Here is a 21,119-nt window from a genome sequence, read left to right as displayed (position 1 = left end):
GCACTTTGTAGTAAAACAAGCGCACGTTCTAGTAAAACGAGCGCACGTTCTCTGCACATGTGAAACATTTTGTGATGACCCCTCCAGGGTTCCGTACGTTAGTATTCATGTGCAAACTAAAAATCACGTCTCAGGATTGCTGCGCATGCAAGTTATTTCGGGTGTCTCAACTGTAACTAATACCACTGTCAAATAATTATGAGTTCAGTAAAAGACGGAGCAAACACAGTTTTCTACCGTTGTTGAAACACATCCACGCGTAGACTCGTTTTCTTTCCATCTGGGAGTGGTTATTCAAAGAAAATATTAAGAACTATATGCTGATAGAAAGAAGGGAACTTTAAGCCACTACACTGCCTGTGCAAGATGCGGATCCACGTTGATGTTGTTGGTAAACAAACCAGGTGGGAGCACATCTCCGTGGTCTTTGCGCATGCCCGAGGCAATGTAAACGGTTCACATTTTGCACATGTAAACACGTAACGACAAGAGCCGTTTCCCTTGAAAATGTTCACACCTACACGCGAATACGATACGATAAACTGTTCTGATCACATTGGCACATGTATTAGGGCCTACTGGTGTAGTCATGGGTATACGGAGTATACCCACTTATTTTTCAGTCAGCATTGAGTTTACCCACTTCTCAAAACAGGGCGTTTATCCTGTGCTGTATGGGCTGCTTAAAAAAATTAAGAGTAGCCTATAGCCAACTTCTCCAGGGACCACTACACCACTGGTTGTATTGGTTTATGAACGAAAATGAATTATCAGTCAAACCAATAAAACATCTCCATGTGCTTGAATTGTCATCAAATATACCAACTTTAAGGAAACAGATGATTCTGTTGGAGGGTTTTATAATCCACTTGTTATAACTAGTTTAATTCATCGCTCCCTGCAATTGGTTTGTGGAAGGCGATAGGGAATGGGTGAAGAGGCTAATTTTGGAGCAACAACGAATTCAATTGAATTCAATTTTAATTATTTAGCAGCAAAACAATAAACTTGTCTCAAGGCGCTTTACAGAGCCCAGTGACTGAAACTTCTTCTCATGGTTATGGAGGAAGTGGTGTTAGCCAATGGAAGGGCGACAACTGGACTCTGTCCCTGAAAAGAATATATTTAAACCTATCAGTTAACTGTTGTTGGAACAAACTACTATATGAACCAATTACTTACTGCATCGTGGTGAGACCACCAATGGGCTCTACAGGGGCGGGCTCATTTGAGTAGGAAGTTTGAATTAGTATCTTAGCTACGTCTCTTGCTCGCCAACCGGCATACTGGATGCCTCAAAACGTACCTTGTAGTAACTGTAACGTTAGTGATATCTGGCGTTATTGCAGTGCTCACGATGTTATATTTAAGCAGTCTATATGTGGCAGTAATTCTTGCTTTGGTACCAAGTAGTATTGACGCTTTAAAAGATGGCGATTGTGAAGGTGAGTGCTTGTACAAATATGTATTATTTACGTTACCTGCCGAATCATTTAGGGTTCGTGAGGTCCGGACCCATGTGTTGGTAAGGTTCTAAACAGGTTAGGAAACATCTTTGTTAGACACCTGAATCATTGCATAAGTTAACGTTGCTACCCAGTCATCAGGAGCTTCCAGCTGTAGCCAGTATCATGCCTTGTTGTCTCAATCAAACAAGCTTGTTTAGTATGTAATTGTTCCGGTTATGTCAAGGTATTTTTACAGCAAAATTTTGCTTATCTAGACGTTGATGGTTTGGAGTGAAGCTTTACAATTTAGCCAGTAAATGTCACTCACCCACTTAAAAAGCGCGAGCTTATTGATAGCAAATGTTACGTTGATGTTAGCTAGCTATACCAAGAGCCATGTAGAGATGAGTCGCGTCATCTCCGCTCAATGTTCAATGTTTTTTTTTTTTTTTACAGCAATGGCGGATCGTGGAGCCTTTGAATAGTTCCCGGAAGTTAGCTCATTAGCAATGCATAAGAGTTACAGTAGAATAGTGTGTTTGTGACTGACTTTTAAAGAGTAAGACGTTTAAAGAATCAGGTTGTACATTATCAGCACATCTGAATCAAATTAACATGTGCGGTTAAAGTGTGTTAGTGGATTGATGACTCCTCTCCAAATTAGTAGATTTAGGTAAAATGAACAGACTAGATAAAGATAAACAGCTTCTAAACGTGATTTCGCTTTCTGCACATGCAAGGTAAAGAGAAATGTCTGCCTTTCACATGCAACAAAATGGGCAACAAAGTTGTTGTACATTGGAAAATAGAATGTATCAATGTAAATATAGGTCTGTGGTTGACACAGGGTATGAAGCATACATCTGTGAACCCAAGACAGAACATTTTTAAAGTTAGCCCTAAAATGGTGACCTCTGGTGAATTTGGGGAAAACTGAAAAATTGCATGAGAATGCTCCTACTGATAATTGTCAAATGGCTGTAGTAAATACGAATCTTCCCCTGAGCTAAAGGTGTTGACAATGATAATGTCCCTGTATAATAATTTGGAAACATACAGTAAACAGTATTCCATTATCCTGCCTAAGCAGTAAATATACAAAGATTTCATCAAATGAATAACATGTATGACCAATTGAGGTTATTCAATTAAAAAGATGAACAAAAACTAAAGCACAGGGAGATGGTAAATGGACTGCATTTATGTAGCGCTTTACCACTCGTGGAGCACTCTGAGCTCTTTACACATTAATGAAGCATGTATACGTTATAGATAGAAACAGTAGTGCAACTGTATAGTCCTAAAGAAAGACATATGGACGTGGCCAACATATTTCAGTTAAAAATGTTTTGCAATGAAACATTAGCATGCTATGGGTTACTAAACTATTCCAGCACATGACCGTTTTAAGGACAAGCCTAGAGAAGTCTGATGGGTCTATTTACCTTATGGTGGATATGCTTTAATTGAGTGTTAATTGTACATTCCAAGAAGTAAAGATCAGAAACGACCCCTTCCATGTCCATTATATTCCTATTCCCAATGTATTCTGCTGTAGATTGCAGGTGCCTGGCATCTGGACTTTATCGCATGAAATCCCAACTTGAACTTTCCGTTTGCTTGTGAAATGAAAGAAAAGTCGGTGAGAGTTAATTTAACACCATCCACAAGTGGTTGTGGTCCCTTCTAACCTAAGACTTCCTTTTATTGGTTTTGCTGATTTTTAGTCATTAAACCTTGATTCAGGCTATTCAGCAAAATGGTCTTTCCTGGTCGCTGTGGTTATCTAGTGGCTATGCTAGCTAAGGAAACTTAAATAACCATATATGATTTAAATGGCAGAATTCCATTTGCATGAAATAATAGCTAGAAATCTGTCAGTTAACTCCTCAGTTTAACCTAAGAAAAGGTAGACCTACAAAACCTCAGGGTGCCTGTGCAGCTATTTATCTTTCAGTTGGCCCCTCATAATAAGAAAAGGTAGAAACCCTCAGGGTGCCTGTGCATATTAACACAAGTTCATATTCACTTCATATTAACATTAGTGCATAGTACACACCCTAGAGTCATTCCATGTCAAGTGTGACAATAGCTCCCACTCATTAGTCCCAAATATTAGCTCTCTACTCCCAGTAGTTTTGTCACAAAAAGATATGATGGCAACTATGTCATGTGCATTTTCAGACGCTTTTTTAGCAGCGTTTTGTGCAGTTTAAGCTCTGTTCTCGCCCGTTAAGCCTGATCTCTCCCATTCATTTATATAGGAGCATGATCTTGTTTGCCTGAAATAGCTGCTCAGGGGCTTTGCTATGATGCCTGTCGAGTGGAGAGACTTGCCTATATGACTTTGGTACAGTGCCGTGGTGTACTTACAGGTTTTTGTTAAGCATTTGCCTTGCTTTCTATTGTTTACGATAGCAAACCCAACGGCACCAACAATCCTATCAGTGGCAAGAAAAAGTATTACGTCTGTACCATTTCAAAACCAGACTGCACCCACCAATTAACGGCGCAGGGAAGGAATTTGTTTCTTAGGCTATGCATTATACACTAAGTCGACTAGTTAATTACAATGCATGAAATGCCCTGTATTGTTATTCCTAGGCTTCTTCTTCTTATTCTTGTTACCTTTTTCTGCGATTAATTCAGCCCGAACCGCTTAACGTAGAAACGTCATTCAAACTTTGTCGCGTAGGTCTTGTAAAGGACACTTATGCTATGTATTTTTCACTTTTCTAAACTTTATACTTTTTAAGATATTAAATAAAAACTAATCTAAATTTTCCCATTGACTTACATTGGGCCATTATGACATCATAATAGGATCTTTAAACTGGCTTGCACCTGTGCTTCACTGACACCTGCGCCAAACCAAGGAACCTCTTCTCTGTCCCTCTCAATTTAACTGTAACTAGGAACATTAAGACACCTTCCATTCTCTACTTTTTTTTCTCTCCATCTCTCCATCTTTCTCTCTATCCCTCTCAGTCTACTTTCTTGCACACTCAATCTCTCTTCTTCACTCCATTTTTATCTCCTTTTTTCAATATTTTCACTCTTTTTCTCTTTATCCAGAGCCACTCTTGTTCACTCTTCTTTCCTTCTTCCACTCTTCTTTCCTTTCTTCTTCCACTCTTCTTTCCTTCTTTCACTTTTCTTTCCTTTCTTCACTCTCCTTTCTTCTTTCCTTCTTTCCTTCTTTCACGCTTCTTTCTTTTCTTCTTTCCTTCTTTAACTATTCTTTCCTTCTTTCACTCTTCTTTCCTTTCTTCACTCTTCTTCCCTTTCTTCACTCTTCTTTCTTTTCTTCTTTCCTTCTTCCACTCTTCTTTCCATCTTCCACTCTTCTTTCCTTCTTTCACTCTTCTTTCCTTTCTTCTTTCCTTCTTTCACTCTTCTTTCTTTTCTTCTTCCTTTCTTAACTTTTGCATTTCATGCACTGGTATTTCCTTCAGGAAATGCATTTTCTAGTTACAATTTTTTCTATATTGAATGGTGCTTGTGTGTAAAAAAAAACAGTCTATTTTAGGACCCCTATCAGATTAATTCCTATGTCTGATTATTAACATTTTCTCTTCTTTCTTGCAGTGTGTGTAAGTTTCCTTGGGAGATTTTATCAGTCACTGAAAGACAATGATGTAAAGTTCAACAGTGCAGAAATTGAGAAGGCGTTCGTCAAAACCTGTAAGGATGCGAAGGGAAAGGAGAATAGGCTTGTGAGTATTTTCGTTTCCTTTGTAACTGGTTTTGCAGTTATGCATAATAGACTAGTATGATTTAAGTGTACTTTGATGTTTTTAACATTCACTTTGGCATACAGTGTTACTACATAGGAGCAACAAGTGATGCAGCCACTAAAATCATCAACGAGGTCTCCAAGCCCTTGAGTCACCATGTGCCAGTGGAGAAGATCTGTGAGAAACTCAAGAAGAAAGACAGTCAAATCTGTGAGCTTAAATATGGTATGCTGAGTTGCTATTTTACAAACCAACATTGATTGTCAGCACAGCATGGGATTTAGTTAGCACATGTAACCAGACTTTGTCTTAAATGCTTGTTTATGCATGACGTTAATGTAATTGTGGTTGTCACCTACACTGATACCAGCATTAACATTCTATATATATTTACATTATAACATTCTATATATATATAATATATGGAAGACTGCTTCACAAAATGGTGAGGCACTTAATTCCATGCCAGATCACTCAGGGCTCATGGATGGGATTTGCATGAAAACCCAAACAAGAAAGAAACTTTGATTCAGTTCATAAAGCAATGCAAAAAAAAAGAGGGTTGGCAGTGATGCTAAATAATGCAAACACTCTCTGGAAGCATATAAATTGGACTAAATATTCCACCAGTCAGTGGCCAACATCTCCCCAAGCCCCCCAGATCCCAACAGTGTTCTGCAATTCTTGGATTAAAAGGGAATAGTTATCAGTATTTGCTGACCAGGAGATTATTATATTTACTTACAACAGTGGCTCTCAAGACAAGTCTTAAAGTAACACTATGCAACAATTTCTCACCTTTTGAGGTATGGTTTTATAGGCAACTAGTTTTGGTACCATCCTCTAATTCATTTTGATAGCATGGTCGTTTGAAGGACAGATAAGCACCTGTGTCTTTACCACTAGCCATCCAGGTTATGCACTTTGTAAACTCTGTGTTTCCTGGCTGTAACACCTATTGTCTGTTCTTGTAATGCATGTTTTGTATATTTTTGATATGATAATGTTAAGTTTTCTGCTGACCTTACAATTGTCAATTTCTATGCTCATGTATTCAACCTCTTCCATCAAGGTAATCACAAATGAAGAATTTAAGTGCCCCTTCTATTGCATAGCTAAAGTGTTTTGCAAATCAAATGCACTGTGCTGCACTGTTTCAGTGTGACATGACTTCCTCATTTTGCAGTTTGTTTAAGTAGCCATCAAGAATACGAAAACCTGAAAAGGGAGGTTGTAATAACATGAAACTATTCAGTTGAGTCTCCATCATATCTCATGACCATGTCTTTCCTTCTACAGAGAAAGAGTTGGACCTAAGCACGGTGGAATTGAAAACACTTAAGGTGAAGGAGTTGAAGAAAATCCTAGAGCACTGGGATGAGACGTGTAAAGGCTGTGTGGAGAAGAACGACTTCATCCGCAAAATCCAGGAACTCATGCCAAAATATGCTCCGAATGCAGCCAAGGCACGGACAGAATTCTAACGTAACTCATTCTATTGAAATCCTGAACGTTTGGGAGAAGCTTAAGGTATTGTGGGCTGATGTTCACAACGCAGCATTTTTCTGAACCCTACAGTGTGACAGTCTTGCATATCTTTGTAAGGAATGGTCTCCTGATTGAATGAGAGAGACATTTTTGCAAAACGTACTTGATTTTTATCACGATGTACCTATGTAGAAACTGTATGTTTATCCCAGTTGTTCTATAATTTTTCATTAAAACCATAAAAACCGATGATGGACTAGACATGGACTGTGTTACAACCTTTCACCGTGATAATGATGTTTTTTATGAAAAAAAAATTTAAATTGCATTATTGGATCTTCTAATGTGTGCATGACCATGTGGGTGTGCTTGCATCCGTAGTACATGTGACGCTGATGTAGATACAACATTTTTTTAAACTCAGCAATTACTTTATGCTCCTGAACAACTTCAACACATTGCTGAGGTGAAAAAAGCCTGTTTGCGGTGCTCGTTTCCCTATGTAATTAGGGCTCCTAGTGTTCCTTGTACTGTTGTAACTGAACTGCTAAAGCATCATGCCAATTGTATGGGAAAGGATCACCCAGTTAACTTCAAGGTATATTTTACAGACCGGAGGCCAAGTGGGGGTGAAACTGCGTTGGCACCCTGAGTGTTTGTCCCTTTGCGTATTATGTGGTTGCACAATCTTACATGTCTCCAGTGTTATTCCGAGGATGTGCATATTGTTCGATTCATGGTCTTGTGCGCCACGACAAGCAGATGGCTGTCTTACATCATAAAGATATACTAGGTCTACATTGAAAGTCACAGGTTAACATTGACAAGCTCTGTAACCTTGTTCATTTTAGGGAATAGATTAAGTTACATGTTTAACACCAAACTATCAATGATAAGCTAATAGATGTTGAGCCGTTGAAAACTCTCCTTTAGAAATAACATCCATAAAAATGAGGAGGTTAATGTTGAAATTCATGTTATGGCACGTCAATATGCTTTGGGCACTTAAAAAACTTTTAATTTCAGTGATTGTGTTTGTGGGAATGTTTTCAGTTTAGGGACTAGATTAGCTACCCTAACCAGATTTCTGGAGGAAAAACAGGCACACCACATAACAGACTCCACCATACTGGGGATCAGGATTTTTCATTATAGACATCAAACCCGCCTTGACTGTCTGTTGCCAAAAAGCTCAATTGTCTTTTCATCTGATCAAAGAACATGGCTCCAGTCAAAGTCCCAGTGGCGCTTAGCAAGCTCTAGGTGCTTACGTTTGTGGTTACATGACAGGAAAGGCTTTTTTCATGACAGGCCTTCCAAATAATCTGTTGCCGTGGAGGTGGCATCTGATGGCAGTTTTATAGACATGGTGAACCCAGGATGCAACTTTTTCCTGAACCACGTCAACATCCTGATCCTTGGCAATTGTTTTGCCTCTCTAAGCAATCCTCCACTATGTCTTATAGCTACTACCTGATTTAAGGTCAACACAAAGGTTAAAGGTTCCTGAACAGTCTGATCAACTTAAAAAAAGTAAAATATCAGTGAAACAAAAAATGCTTCAGTTACATTATGTTTATGATAATTTCACAATATATATACATTTTATAAATATACGTTTTTTACAATATATACTTTTTTTCTCAGAATAAATTACTAATGAAGGTTGGATTAATGGTGAATTCCCTATTTACTCAACTTTACCAGGGGTACCAGTAATTGTGGAGGTGACTGCTATTTTGCACAGCTATTTTGCATCACTTTCAGCAAAGATCATACAATAATATCCAAACTTCAAAATATGCACTTTAAAGTCCTTGCATGCAACAGGTGACAGTCAAGCAGTAGCTCAGCAACTACAGCTGAAGTGTCTGCCTTCTGGCACTTAAATGCAAGTCTTGGGTGTTTTTATTTAGCTCTCGGTACCTTGTAGTCATTGACATTTCTCTGGTGGTGTTCTGTCAAATCAGCATGAACATGGTGATGTTTGGACCATACATGGAACTGCATTACTTGTGGTATGAGCTTGAATTTAAAACCACAATCGAGCCAAATTAGGTGTCTATTTATTGGTCTCTAAGCTTGCTCGCCAATAGGACCCTATGTCAGAAATCCTCCAGATGTCCTAGTTAAAACATCCTGTCGGAACAAACTAGTATTTAGATATTTTATGTATTTATTGTTTCAATTTCAGGGACTGTGAGGACTGGGCTGCGAAAAAATATGAGGATTTTTTTTTGATTGTTTCATTGAAAATCTATGTTTTGGACTGTGTTAGGAAGTGATGTCATTTCCTTCCGACTGACGTCTGTTCGCATCTCCTCCCTCAACTAAGAGCGCGCTCACATTGCTATTGTTCAAGATGGCGGATTGGGTAAGCGTTCAAGGATGCTAATACGTTGTAAATGTGTTTATCCAGTTTATTTCGCCTTCTGGCCACTCTATTGTGGCACTTCAGCAAAATCTTTTTCGATTTGCAACCGCAATTGATGTGCAAGTCTCGCCGCATTGGAGGGATTTGCTTCCAAGCCGTATGATTTTACATTCGCACGGGAAAGTTGAGTATCGTCTGAAAATGAAAAGACAAGCCGAGCGTGACTCGAGCCCTGCAAGACCAATATCAAAGCGAATAAGGGAGAGGGAACGAGAAGAGAGTCGTAGAGATGATGGGCCCACACCGCTCGCTGTATCGCTTGCTGATACCAGATGTTATCACAAGCATCAGGCGCGGAGCCGGAGCAGGGAGCGAGAGAAGCCAAGGCTGCGGGAGGAGAGGGGTGTCGTCGGGGATTTGCTTCATCGTACTCATCATGAAATTGGTTTACTCGGTCGCCCACCCCTGCGAACTACATCCGTAGTGGGTAAATCGTCAGCCGAATTGTTAGGCAGCCGGACGGCAGCCGGGCTGGAATACAAAACATTACTGATTAGCAACCTTGGCTCACAGTTGTCTGACGAGCATGTGGAAGACGGATTATTTCACGAGTTTAAAAAGTTTGGAGATGTCAGTGTGAAGCTGTCGCATACCCCGGAGCTCGGTCGTGTTGCCTATGTGAATTTCAGACACACAGAGAACGCCCGAGAAGCCAGGCACATGAAAGCCAGGTTAGTACTGTATGACCGCCCACTCAAAGTAGAGCCCATGTATATGAGGCGACGCAGCTGCACGCCGCCTGATGTCGGGTATGTGCCCCTACATAGTGTGTACCAGTATAGACAGAGGTCCCTTTCCCCAGGGGCAAGTGTTAGCAGCATAAGAGAAGCAAGACCCAGACATTACCCAGCAGATGGTTTGGGCCTTAGTAGGGAGCGTGAGCGGGTCTTGGATTACTACAATGTGTTGGATGAAAGAGGCCGTCCCTATACCTACCAAGTTCCAGAGGAGGACTTAAAGCCAGAGGATGACCAACGTGCTACAAGAAACCTTTTTATTGGAAATTTGGAGCACAGTGTGTCAGAGGTTGAGTTGAGGCAAGGCTTTGAGAAATATGGCATAATAGAGGAAGTGGTGATAAAACGACCTGCGCGTGGCCAGGGAGGAGCCTATGCCTTCCTGAAGTTCCAGAACCTAGACATGGCACACCGGGCTAAAGTGGCAATGCAGGGACGCATCATTGGAGGCAACGCCGTAAAGATTGGCTATGGTAAAGCCAACCCCACGACCCGGCTGTGGGTTGGGGGTCTTGGACCTAACATTTCTCTTGCTGCACTGGCTCGTGAGTTTGACCGCTTTGGCAGTATCCGCACCATTGACTATGTGAAAGGTGACAACTTTGCCTATGTTCAGTACGAAAGCCTAGATGCAGCACAAGCTGCCTGCACACAGATGAGGGGTTTCCCTCTGGGTGGGCCCAGCCGACGGCTCCGTGTGGACTTTGCCAAAGCTGAGGATTCTCCTCGTGGATACCCTCAGCAGTACCAGCCACCACTGGCTGCCCTCCCTGCCCATTATGAGCTGCTTACAGATGGCTACAGCCACCACCGTAGCTTAGAACGGGAACTGAGGGTGCGGGGGCACTCTCCCACTCATCCACTGTTTGCTGAACGGGAGCGTCCCCTGGTGGCTGAGCAAGACTGGAGTCCCCCAAAAAACTTGGAGAGGCGGACGGCATCACTGGAAGTATTTGGGCGCACCCGCGCACGCAGCAGAAGCCGCAGCAGGGAGCGCTGGCTGAAGGACCGGGATGTGGAGCGTGGAGGAGGGGTGAGACGGAAACGCGGCAGTCGGTCCAGTGAGAGGCCCTGTGATGCCCGGGGGCGTTCCAAAACCAGAGCAGGTGGCAGTGGTGGCCCGGTGTCACCAGAAGACAGCCCAGAGCGAGCGTGCACACGGCTCCCAGATTCCACTTCTGAGCCTCAGGAAGAGTCACCTGAAGGGGGGCTCCATTCTCCAAATATCAGCAAGGAGCCTTCAGACACACACATAAAACCCCCCACACTGCTAAAACAGAGGAAGTGTGTCGGTGAGACTGATGTAGATTCGCAGATGGAAAAAAAACAGAAGCCTGTGGGCACACTTTTTGAGCTTGCCCAGTCTCTAAACCAGGTGTGGCATGGATCACTTGTGTTGAAAAACAGCTGCTTTCCCACTGACATGCACTTGCTAGAGGGGAGCTCTATTTTTGCCCTAACCTTGCTGCGGGACCCTGCAGTTAGCAAGCCTACCAGCATTGGCCAACTGAAGATCGCCCAGCGTCTAAGGCTGGACCAGCCCAAGCTGGATGAGGTAATGCGTCGCATTCATCTGGGTGGACCTGAGGGCTATACGGTGCTGCTTGCCCTGCAAGCCCCCATGGAGAGAGAGCCCCCTCCTACTGAACCGGGCCTACAGAAGCGCCTGCTAAGAAATCTGGTGACATACCTCAGAAACAAACAGGCAGCTGGTGTTATTAGCCTGCCACTTGGAGGGGCCAAAGAGCAAGAGGGAGGAGGCATGTTGTATGCTTTCCCACCGTGTGACTTTTCCCAGCAATACCTGAAGAGTGCCATCAGAATTTCAGGCAAAGTGGAGGAGGAACACTTGGTCATTGTCATTGTGAAAGATACTATTTAACAAAATTGTTTCTTGGTAGTTTTTAGGTGGACAAAACTCTACAGCCATGAGAAACCTAGGCAGACAGAAGTGTCCTTGTCCGTCTGAGAAGCCCACAGTCCTGGCATAAGGATCTTCCTGCCCTGCAGCTTCCAGTTTGAAAACAGTTACATTTTACATGACTGACAGCTGTTTGCAGACTGTAGTGAACATGGTGATTTGGATATGTATTTCGAAAAAAAGATTTGGTCTGCAAAGCCAAGAGAAACGCTGTCTTTTAATTTTTACCTTTTTTTTTTAAATTAGTGGTCCATAACATGATATGTCTTAAAATGTAAAAGTTGTATTTTCTAATGCATGCAAGGGGGCATTTTTGCAATGGATATTTTTGATTGATCCAGTTTTAATGGATGTCTGTCTGTCAGGAAGTGACTGATGTGAACAGTTTTTCTTCTGGATCTAATTAATCTGTATCGCACCCACACACAATTTGACTCCTGTTTAACTTCCCTGACTTCTTTTGATTGTATGTTTGTACTGACAAAGGAACGTCAGGGCTTATTGAACTGTCTGCTTCTTGGCAACAAGAAACTGTATAAGGGATATAGTCTAAAAAGGCCCTTATCTACCTCTGCAATGTTGTATTGGTGTAATCCTTCTTCAAGCAAAGGCAGGAATAACAATACTTTTTACTTAAGTTACCTTAACTCATGGCATCAAACATTCAGTGGCATTAGTGATCATTACTGCCTCCACCGAATCCTGTTCGGTTATCTGGACAGAGCAGACAGAAAAAGAACAAACGATTTCTAACTCCCCCTTTGAGCTCTCATAACCTGAATTGTCTTCTATCTGCATCAATCTTTATCACAGCTATTATCAAGGACAGCATTAGTACGAGTTAAAAACTTTTGAAAATACACTACAATCTTATACAAGTGGGCATAATTCATAGGAAAACAAGACTGGATGAATTATACACCACTCCAGTGTAAAAGAGGTTTTGCTCTAAAATTGACACTAAACTGTTTCCTCGGTCTTGTTGCACAAAATGTTTATTCAAACCTGTTCTCATTTAGTTATTATTGTTGAACTCTACAAAGGGAAGATGACACACTCCTTTTTAATATATCAGGTAGTTTGTTATTTAAAGTCATTATGAACTGTATGCTGTATGCAAAAAGTTAAGTAAACACGTCATGTCCTTGTGTTAAATTGTCTTAATTTTTTATGGTATGTTGAATTATGCACTGTCCAATATAGTACTGTGACTAATTTTTAGTATCATCCTGTGGGTCACAAAAAGCTGTGTATAGAGACAATCAGAGTTGTGGTGTCTAAATTGCAGTGAAAGTGCTATTGCAACAACCACCTGAGGGGATGTGTACAGTTATGAGTAAGGTGAAGCCTCTCCTCCAACCACTAGAGGCCAGTCTGAGGCAGTTAAATGTGTCCTTACAGAGCATCAGTTTATGCCTTCTATGAACTTGGGAAAGTAGCTCATGTGGGTTAGATATTTTTTAACGCAATGCCCAAGCCACAGCCCTTTGAACTGACTGTTGTAATGTTTTGTTTTAGCACGTGATTTTTAGCCTGTAAAGATGATCTAAAAAGATATATTTGTCGATCTACTTAGTAGCTTATACAATAAACGCAACCATTCTGGGGGGCCATTTAGGCCTAGATTGTAAAATATATTTGCTTAACCCTAGGTACAGTATGTACGATTTAGTAGAATGGTGGTGAGGCTGCAGACAGCAACCAACTAAATACCTCTCCCTTTCCAGTTAGAAGCTATGGTGGCCGACAGGTGCCAGAAAGAGTCCCTCTCGAGTGCCGGTGTTGGTTTATCCTTTCTGGGATCTGTGAAAAACGGGGAATTCTGGTACGAACACAAATAAACGCGAACACATGCCAGCGACGTGAGACGCTTCCATCACTTTAGCGTGTGGAAAATTGGAAATAGCATAACAGACTGGACTAGTTAGCAGGCCAGCCAGCTAGTAGGCTATCTAGTCACTTGTTTTATCAAAACTGTCATTCTGTTAAAGTAAGCCCGGGATCTAACATATCAGGAACAACAACAAGCCCTTACAAGGCCATCCACGCCTTTCTTTTGCGCAAACTAAAAGACCGAACGCATCATAGTCCTGCAAATTTCAAACCGTCAGAGACAACACCAAACAATATGATTGGCAGATCTCTCCTTATTTGCATAGGATTCAACTTTCCCCAACTTTGATCGCTCGCTTCGCCCAAATCGCTGGTCTACGTCACAATGGATTGCCTCCCAACGACAGCAATGAATGGGATTAGAATGTCGCTTCTGTCGCGACTCTTGCAGGAACCCAGGCAACCCCAAACAATGTTTCTATTTGAGATCGCTGTGATTCTAAAAAATAGAAACTCTAATGGAATACGTAAAATAACACGAATTTTACATTACACAATAGTTGATGATTTACTAACGTGGCGAAAATGTTCAGGTATATATCCAGAGCTCACTTCATCGACTAATGCATCCCACATTGCAACGGCGATGTCCAATTTACCAAAACAACAAACAACTATAAAACATGGCGGACATCAGCAGTGTCTTGCTTGCAATTCTAGCTCCAGCAACGAATATACATGTAAGTATCTGTAGCAGGATTGTCGTATGTTATGTTTTAAATAAATATTTTTGTTTTATTGTATCAAATTTAATGCTAGCTAACGTCGTCCCATACAAGTAAATGGTTGAACTTTTCTTATACTTCCCAAAAAAACAGGCCTGGTAGCCCTTCTGACATATTTGTTTGAACTCTAGATGAGGTTACACGCTGTGGCAGAACCTGTCCAGTTAAGTGGTTTGTCATGCTCTGGTGCAGGCATGGTTCTGTGGAGCCACCTTTTAGCCATGCGTGACCACTAGTGCATTTGATGAGGGGGGCAGCAGAGTAGTCCAATGAAAAGCAGGTTTGAGTGGGAAGCCTCAAGGGCTGGAGCACTACACCGCTTTGATGCCTGCTTAGATGCGTTGTTAGCACCACTGCTAGTGGTTTCCTCCATCATCTACTGATCAACCATCTGGTCTGGGATTTACAGTGTGAGGGGGGAAACATCAAAGTCTGTCACCTTTAAGGTTTTCCTATAAAAACACAGACAAATAAAACAAATGTGAAATCTTACACATTATTTTAAGCCTGATTAATCCATTCCTGGATGTTCTAGGTACAACTTGTTTGATCAAATTATAAGGAAGAAACAACATTCCATACAAAAATAGTCTTGCCGCCTTTATATTCCTTATAGTGACAAAGTTAGCCTTCTTTTCAACAATTATATCAACATTATGTTTATCTTTCCATTGCAGACACAATTTACAGAATAATATAAATTTAAAAAGAAACTTAGTAAGTTTGCCAGTAAAAACTAAATCAAAAATAACTTGCCTGAAAGAGGACTGTATAGTTCTTAAAAGATACTGTACCGTGAAAATCTGCTCCTTAAAAGTTAACTAGTGCAGTGCCCGTAGGGGGTAACATCTATGACGACGACTGTTCTATGACTATGACATCATTCACAAAAAAGTGTCCTGATGTATCTTTTGTAATTCGTTTACTTTGTTTTCTCATTATTGCAATATTATAAACCTCAGTTTGCATTTACCCTGGCTGGGAGAGGCTGTCATTCGGAAGATACTGTGTGTGATCGCCTTTGCTCTGTGTTCATTAAACCTGTCAGAGTGTGTGAATAAAAGGCTGGGTGCCAATCAAAATCACAACGCAAGAGTGGAGTACTACACCGCTACAACGGTGACATGGGTTTGCACCGTAGGCTACGGCAAACGGTAAAATACAAATATCTCGCGAACTATGAATTCAAAAATCTTCTAAATCAAGGATGCACAGGTTTCATGACATGCGTAAGCTACATTACTTTTAAAACTTAATATAAAGAAGCTTAAAAATAAACGAATAGATAAAATCAATCACTGTGTTAAGATTACCTGAGCAAAAGTCTGTATCTGTTCACCAAGAAGAATTTGAATGCGGACCTCACCTCCTCTATCCAACGGTATTCTGCACTTTGAGTGAAGGCAGGATAGTTACTACGCGTATATTGTTTGATTGTGACGTCACTACCCATAGTGCCGACGGGACGGGAAACGATAACCCATTGTTTCCTATGGGAAACGGTAAAATACAAATATCTCGCGAACTATAAATTCAAAAATCTTCAAAATCAAGGATGCACAGGTTCATGACATGCGTAAGCTACTTACGAAATATCATAACTAACGTATCTACCGTCAGGGAGATAAGCCCTAACAGACTGACACTGACACACACACACCCACACACAGAGATTCCTGGATTTATAGATAGATGTGTGTACTCACAACTCCTTGGTCATACAACTGGCAACTCTCAACTGGTGTCTCTACAGTATGGCTTCTACTTTAAAACTCCAGTGTAGTAACCTCTGTGATGTCATGTCTATCACTGTGACATCAGTGTTCCATTTACCAGCTGCCACTGACATCATTAGATTAAGTTGTGACACAAAAGGCCCATTTTTCAGTTAACACTTTTGAGTGTTTTATTTTCCTTACATCAATCAATTTCAAATATCAATCTGATTTGAGATATCTCTGAATTGGGCATGGGATACCTGATGGCGATAAGTGAACTACATTTTATCTGCTGTGTTCTGCAAGCCATATCAACTAGAGGTGATGATTTGATACTATCACGATATTTGGGCCATGATCTTATTAAACTTTTTTTTACATTTTATGATACACTTTTATACTTATATTGCTGTATCAAGCATATCCCTTCTGTGATGTATTTCTCCCATATATCACAATTCTTATACAGGGAATTTCTGCAAGAAAAGAAATGCCATTTTGGGTACTTGAAGCAAATTGATGTCATAATGGCCCAATGTAAGTCAATGGGAACATTTGTATTAGTTTTTCTTTAATATCCTAAAAAGTATAAAGTTCAGAAAAATTAAAAATACATAGCATAAGTGTCGTTTACAAGACTTAGGCGGCAAAGTTTGAATGAAGTTTCTATGTTAAGCGGTTCGAGCTGAATTAATCGCAGAAGTCGGTATAAAGAATTATAAGAAGAAGAAGTATAAGAAACCTAGGAATAACAATACAGGGCATTTCATGCACTGTAACAATAATAATAACAAGAGCAATCGGAGATTTCTGACCTCCAGCAAGCGTTGACGTTGATAGTAAAGCAAGATCTAAAACGTTCATCTGAACAATAGCCCAAAGTCTACATTCATCGTGAATTTCATTAAAATCCGGTCATTGGTTTTCGAGAAATGTCACTTTAGGTGTGAAAACAAAGATCCTGAAATTTTAATGGGGATGTCCCAGGACCAAGATCCACCTCTTGTGAAAATTTCAGAAAGATCCGCCCAGTAGTTTCTGAGAAATCTTGTCCACAGACAGACAAACGGACAAATAAATTAACGGACCCGATCGCATAACCTCCTTGCTGGAGGTAATAATAATAATAACTAGAAAATTCATGTCCTGAAGGAAATACCAGTGCATGAAATGCAAAAGTTAGGAAAGGAAGAAGAAAAGAAAGAAGAGTGAAAGAAGGAAAGAAGAAAGGAAAGAAGAGTGGAAGAAGGAAAGAAGAAAGGATAGAAGAGTAAAGAAAGGAGAGAAGAGAGGATGAAGGAAAGAAGAGTGAAAGAAGGAAAGAAGAAAAGAAAGAAGAGTGAAGAAAGGAAAGAAGAGTGGAAGAAGAAAAGAAAGAAGAGTGAAAGAAGGAAATAATAGTTGAAGAAGGAAAGAAGAAAAGGAAAGAAGAGTGAAAAAAGGAAGGAAGAAAGGAGAGTGAAGAAAGGAAAGAAAAGTGAAAGAAGGAAATAAGAGTGGAAGAAGGAAAGATGAGTGGAAGAAGGAAAGAAGAGTGAAAGAGAAAAAGAGAGTGAAAATATTGAAAAAAGGAGATAAAAATGGAGTGAAGAAGAGAGATTGAGTGTGAGAGAAAGTAGACTGAGAGCGATAGAGAGAAAGATGGAGAGATGGAGAGAAAAAAAGTAGAGAATGGAAGGTGTCTTAATGTTCCTAGTTACAGTTAAATTGAGAGGGACAGAGAAGAGGTTCCTTTGATTTGGCGCAGCTGTCAGTGAAGCACAGGTGCAAGCCAGTTTAAAGACCCTATTATGATGTCATAATGGCCCAATGTAAGTCAATGGGAAAATTTGGATTCGTTTTTATTTAATATCTTAAAAAGTATAAAGTTTAGAAAAGTGAAAAATACATAGCATAAGTGTCCTTTACAAGACCTACGCGACAAAGTTTGAATTAAGTTTCTACGTTAAGCGGTTCGGGCTGAATTAATCGCAGAAAAAGGTAACAAGAATAAGAACTAGAAAATGCATTTCCTGAAGGAAATACCAGTGCATGAAATGCAAAGGTTAAGAAAGGAAGAAGAAAAGAAAGAAGAGTGAAAGAAGGAAAGAAGAAAGGAAAGAAGAGTGGAAGAAGGAAAGACAAAAGGAAAGAAGAGTGAAGAAAGGAGAGAAGAGCGGAAGAAGGAAAGAAGAGTGAAAGAAGGAAAGAAGAAAAGAAAGAAGAGTGAAGAAAGGAAAGAAGAGTGGAAGAAGGAAAGAAGAAAAGAAAGAAGAGTGAAATAATGAAAGAAGAAAGGAAAGAAGAGTGAAGGAAGGAAAGAAGAGTGGAAGAAGGAAATAAGAAAAGAAAGAAGAGTGAAAGAAGGAAAGAACAAAGGAAAGAAGAGTGAAAGAAGAAAATAAGAAAGGAAAGAAGAGTGGAAGAAGGAAAGAAGAGTGAACAAGAGTGGCTCTGGATGAAGAGATAAAGAGAGAGTGAAAATATTGAAAAAAGGAGATAAAAATGGAGTGAAGAAGAGAGATTGAGGGTGAGAGAAAGTTGACTGAGAGAGAAAGATGGAGAGATGGAGAGAAAAAAAAGTAGAGAATGGATGGTGTCTTAATGTTCCTAGTTACAGTTAAATTGAGAGGGACAGAGAGAGTAGAGGTTCCTTTGATTTGGTGCAGCTGTCAGTGAAGCACAGGTGCAAGCCAGTTTAAAGACCCTATTATGATGTCATAATGGCCCAATGTAAGTCAATGGGAGAAATTTATATTTGTTTTTCTTTAATATCTTAAAAAGTATAAAGTTTAGAAAAGTGAAAAATACATAGCATAAGTGTCGTTTACAAGACCTACGCGTCAAAGTTTGAATGAAGTTTCTACGTTAAGCGGTTCGGGCTGAATTAATCGCAGAAAAAGGTAACAAGAATAAGAACTAGAAAATGCATTTCCTGAAGGAAATACCAGTGCATGAAATGCAAAGGTTAAGAAAGGAAGAAGAAAAGAAAGAAGAGTGAAAGAAGGAAAGAAGAAAGGAAAGAAGAGTGGAAGAAGGAAAGACAAAAGGAAAGAAGAGTGAAGAAAGGAGAGAAGAGCGGAAGAAGGAAAGAAGAGTGAAAGAAGGAAAGAAGAAAAGAAAGAAGAGTGAAGAAAGGAAAGAAGAGTGGAAGAAGGAAAGAAGAAAAGAAAGAAGAGTGAAATAATGAAAGAAGAAAGGAAAGAAGAGTGAAGGAAGGAAAGAAGAGTGGAAGAAGGAAATAAGAAAAGAAAGAAGAGTGAAAGAAGGAAAGAACAAAGGAAAGAAGAGTGAAAGAAGAAAATAAGAAAGGAAAGAAGAGTGGAAGAAGGAAAGAAGAGTGAACAAGAGTGGCTCTGGATGAAGAGATAAAGAGAGAGTGAAAATATTGAAAAAAGGAGATAAAAATGGAGTGAAGAAGAGAGATTGAGGGTGAGAGAAAGTTGACTGAGAGAGAAAGATGGAGAGATGGAGAGAAAAAAAAGTAGAGAATGGATGGTGTCTTAATGTTCCTAGTTACAGTTAAATTGAGAGGGACAGAGAGAGTAGAGGTTCCTTTGATTTGGTGCAGCTGTCAGTGAAGCACAGGTGCAAGCCAGTTTAAAGACCCTATTATGATGTCATAATGGCCCAATGTAAGTCAATGGGAGAAATTTATATTTGTTTTTCTTTAATATCTTAAAAAGTATAAAGTTTAGAAAAGTGAAAAATACATAGCATAAGTGTCGTTTACAAGACCTACGCGTCAAAGTTTGAATGAAGTTTCTACGTTAAGCGGTTCGGGCTGAATTAATCGCAGAAAAAGGTAACAAGAATAAGAACTAGAAAATGCATTTCCTGAAGGAAATACCAGTGCATGAAATGCAAAGGTTAAGAAAGGAAGAAGAAAAGAAAGAATAGTGAAAGAAGGAAAGAAGAAAGGAAAGAAGAGTGGAAGAAGGAAAGACAAAAGGAAAGAAGAGTGAAGAAAGGAGAGAAGAGCGGAAGAAGGAAAGAAGAGTGAAAGAAGGAAAGAAGAAAAGAAAGAAGAGTGAAGAAAGGAAAGAAGAGTGGAAGAAGGAAAGAAGAAAAGAAAGAAGAGTGAAATAATGAAAGAAGAAAGGAAAGAAGAGTGAAGGAAGGAAAGAAGAGTGGAAGAAGGAAATAAGAAAAGAAAGAAGAGTGAAAGAAGGAAAGAACAAAGGAAAGAAGAGTGAAAGAAGAAAATAAGAAAGGAAAGAAGAGTGGAAGAAGGAAAGAAGAGTGAACAAGAGTGGCTCTGGATGAAGAGATAAAGAGAGAGTGAAAATATTGAAAAAAGGAGATAAAAATGGAGTGAAGAAGAGAGATTGAGGGTGAGAGAAAGTTGACTGAGAGAGAAAGATGGAGAGATGGAGAGAAAAAAAAGTAGAGAATGGATGGTGTCTTAATGTTCCTAGTTACAGTTAAATTGAGAGGGACAGAGAGAGTAGAGGTTCCTTTGATTTGGTGCAGCTGTCAGTGAAGCACAGGTGCAAGCCAGTTTAAAGACCCTATTATGATGTCATAATGGCCCAATGTAAGTCAATGGGAGAAATTTATATTTGTTTTTCTTTAATATCTTAAAAAGTATAAAGTTTAGAAAAGTGAAAAATACATAGCATAAGTGTCGTTTACAAGACCTACGCGTCAAAGTTTGAATGAAGTTTCTACGTTAAGCGGTTCGGGCTGAATTAATCGCAGAAAAAGGTAACAAGAATAAGAAGAAGAAGAAGAAGAAGCCTAGGAATAACAATACAGGGCATTTCATGCACTGTAATAAGAAGAAGAAGAAGAAGAAGAAGAAGAAGAAGAAAAAGAAGCCTAGGAATAACAATACAGGGCATTTCATGCACTGTAATAATAATAATAAATAGTAGTAATAGTAATACAAATTGTCTGTATGGGCCTATAACAATAGCCTAACCTTGACCAAAGGCCTATCAATAACAATATGCTATCTATCTATGGTGGTGTAGTTGAGAGCGGCAGGCGGCGGGGGGGCCTAACCAGCTTTGGGGGGCGCCAGCTTGCAAAAGTTT

General features: G+C 40.0%; 2 protein-coding genes across 2 annotated transcripts; both read left to right on the top strand.

Moving 5' to 3' along the window:
* The first annotated feature begins 1,250 nt into the window (after positions 1-1,250).
* Positions 1,251-6,922, top strand: manf (mesencephalic astrocyte-derived neurotrophic factor). Its single transcript, XM_080846787.1, has 4 exons — positions 1,251-1,445; positions 5,037-5,164; positions 5,269-5,410; positions 6,485-6,922. The coding sequence occupies exons 1-4, from the start codon at positions 1,358-1,360 to the stop codon at positions 6,667-6,669; spliced, it is 543 nt and encodes a 180-aa protein (XP_080702913.1). The 5' UTR covers positions 1,251-1,357; the 3' UTR covers positions 6,670-6,922.
* Positions 6,923-9,162: 2,240 nt separating this feature from the next.
* On the top strand, positions 9,163-11,910 carry rbm15b (RNA binding motif protein 15B; the record flags this gene model as incomplete). The annotated part of the gene is given in 2 exon segments (XM_080846492.1): positions 9,163-9,205; positions 9,208-11,910. Coding segments are annotated over 2 exon segments (2,562 nt in total). The 3' UTR covers positions 11,727-11,910.
* Between the last annotated feature and the right edge of the window lie 9,209 nt (positions 11,911-21,119).

Source organism: Sprattus sprattus, assembly GCF_963457725.1.
Source record: "Sprattus sprattus genome assembly, chromosome: 10".
In the NCBI taxonomy this organism is placed as follows: Eukaryota; Metazoa; Chordata; class Actinopteri; order Clupeiformes; family Clupeidae; genus Sprattus; species Sprattus sprattus.
This window is presented reverse-complemented; position numbering and strand designations above follow the sequence as displayed.

What these genes read in the sequence shown, in the direction of transcription:
- manf (XM_080846787.1), top strand. Translation starts at nt 1,358, where the DNA reads ATGTTATATTTAAGCAGTCTATATGTGGCAGTAATTCTTGCTTTGGTA. An exon ending in AAAAGATGGCGATTGTGAAG is followed by an intron (nt 1,446 to 5,036) that starts GTGAGTGCTTGT and finishes TCTTTCTTGCAG; the next exon opens with TGTGTGTAAGTTTCCTTGGG. An exon ending in AATCTGTGAGCTTAAATATG is followed by an intron (nt 5,411 to 6,484) that starts GTATGCTGAGTT and finishes TTCCTTCTACAG; the next exon opens with AGAAAGAGTTGGACCTAAGC.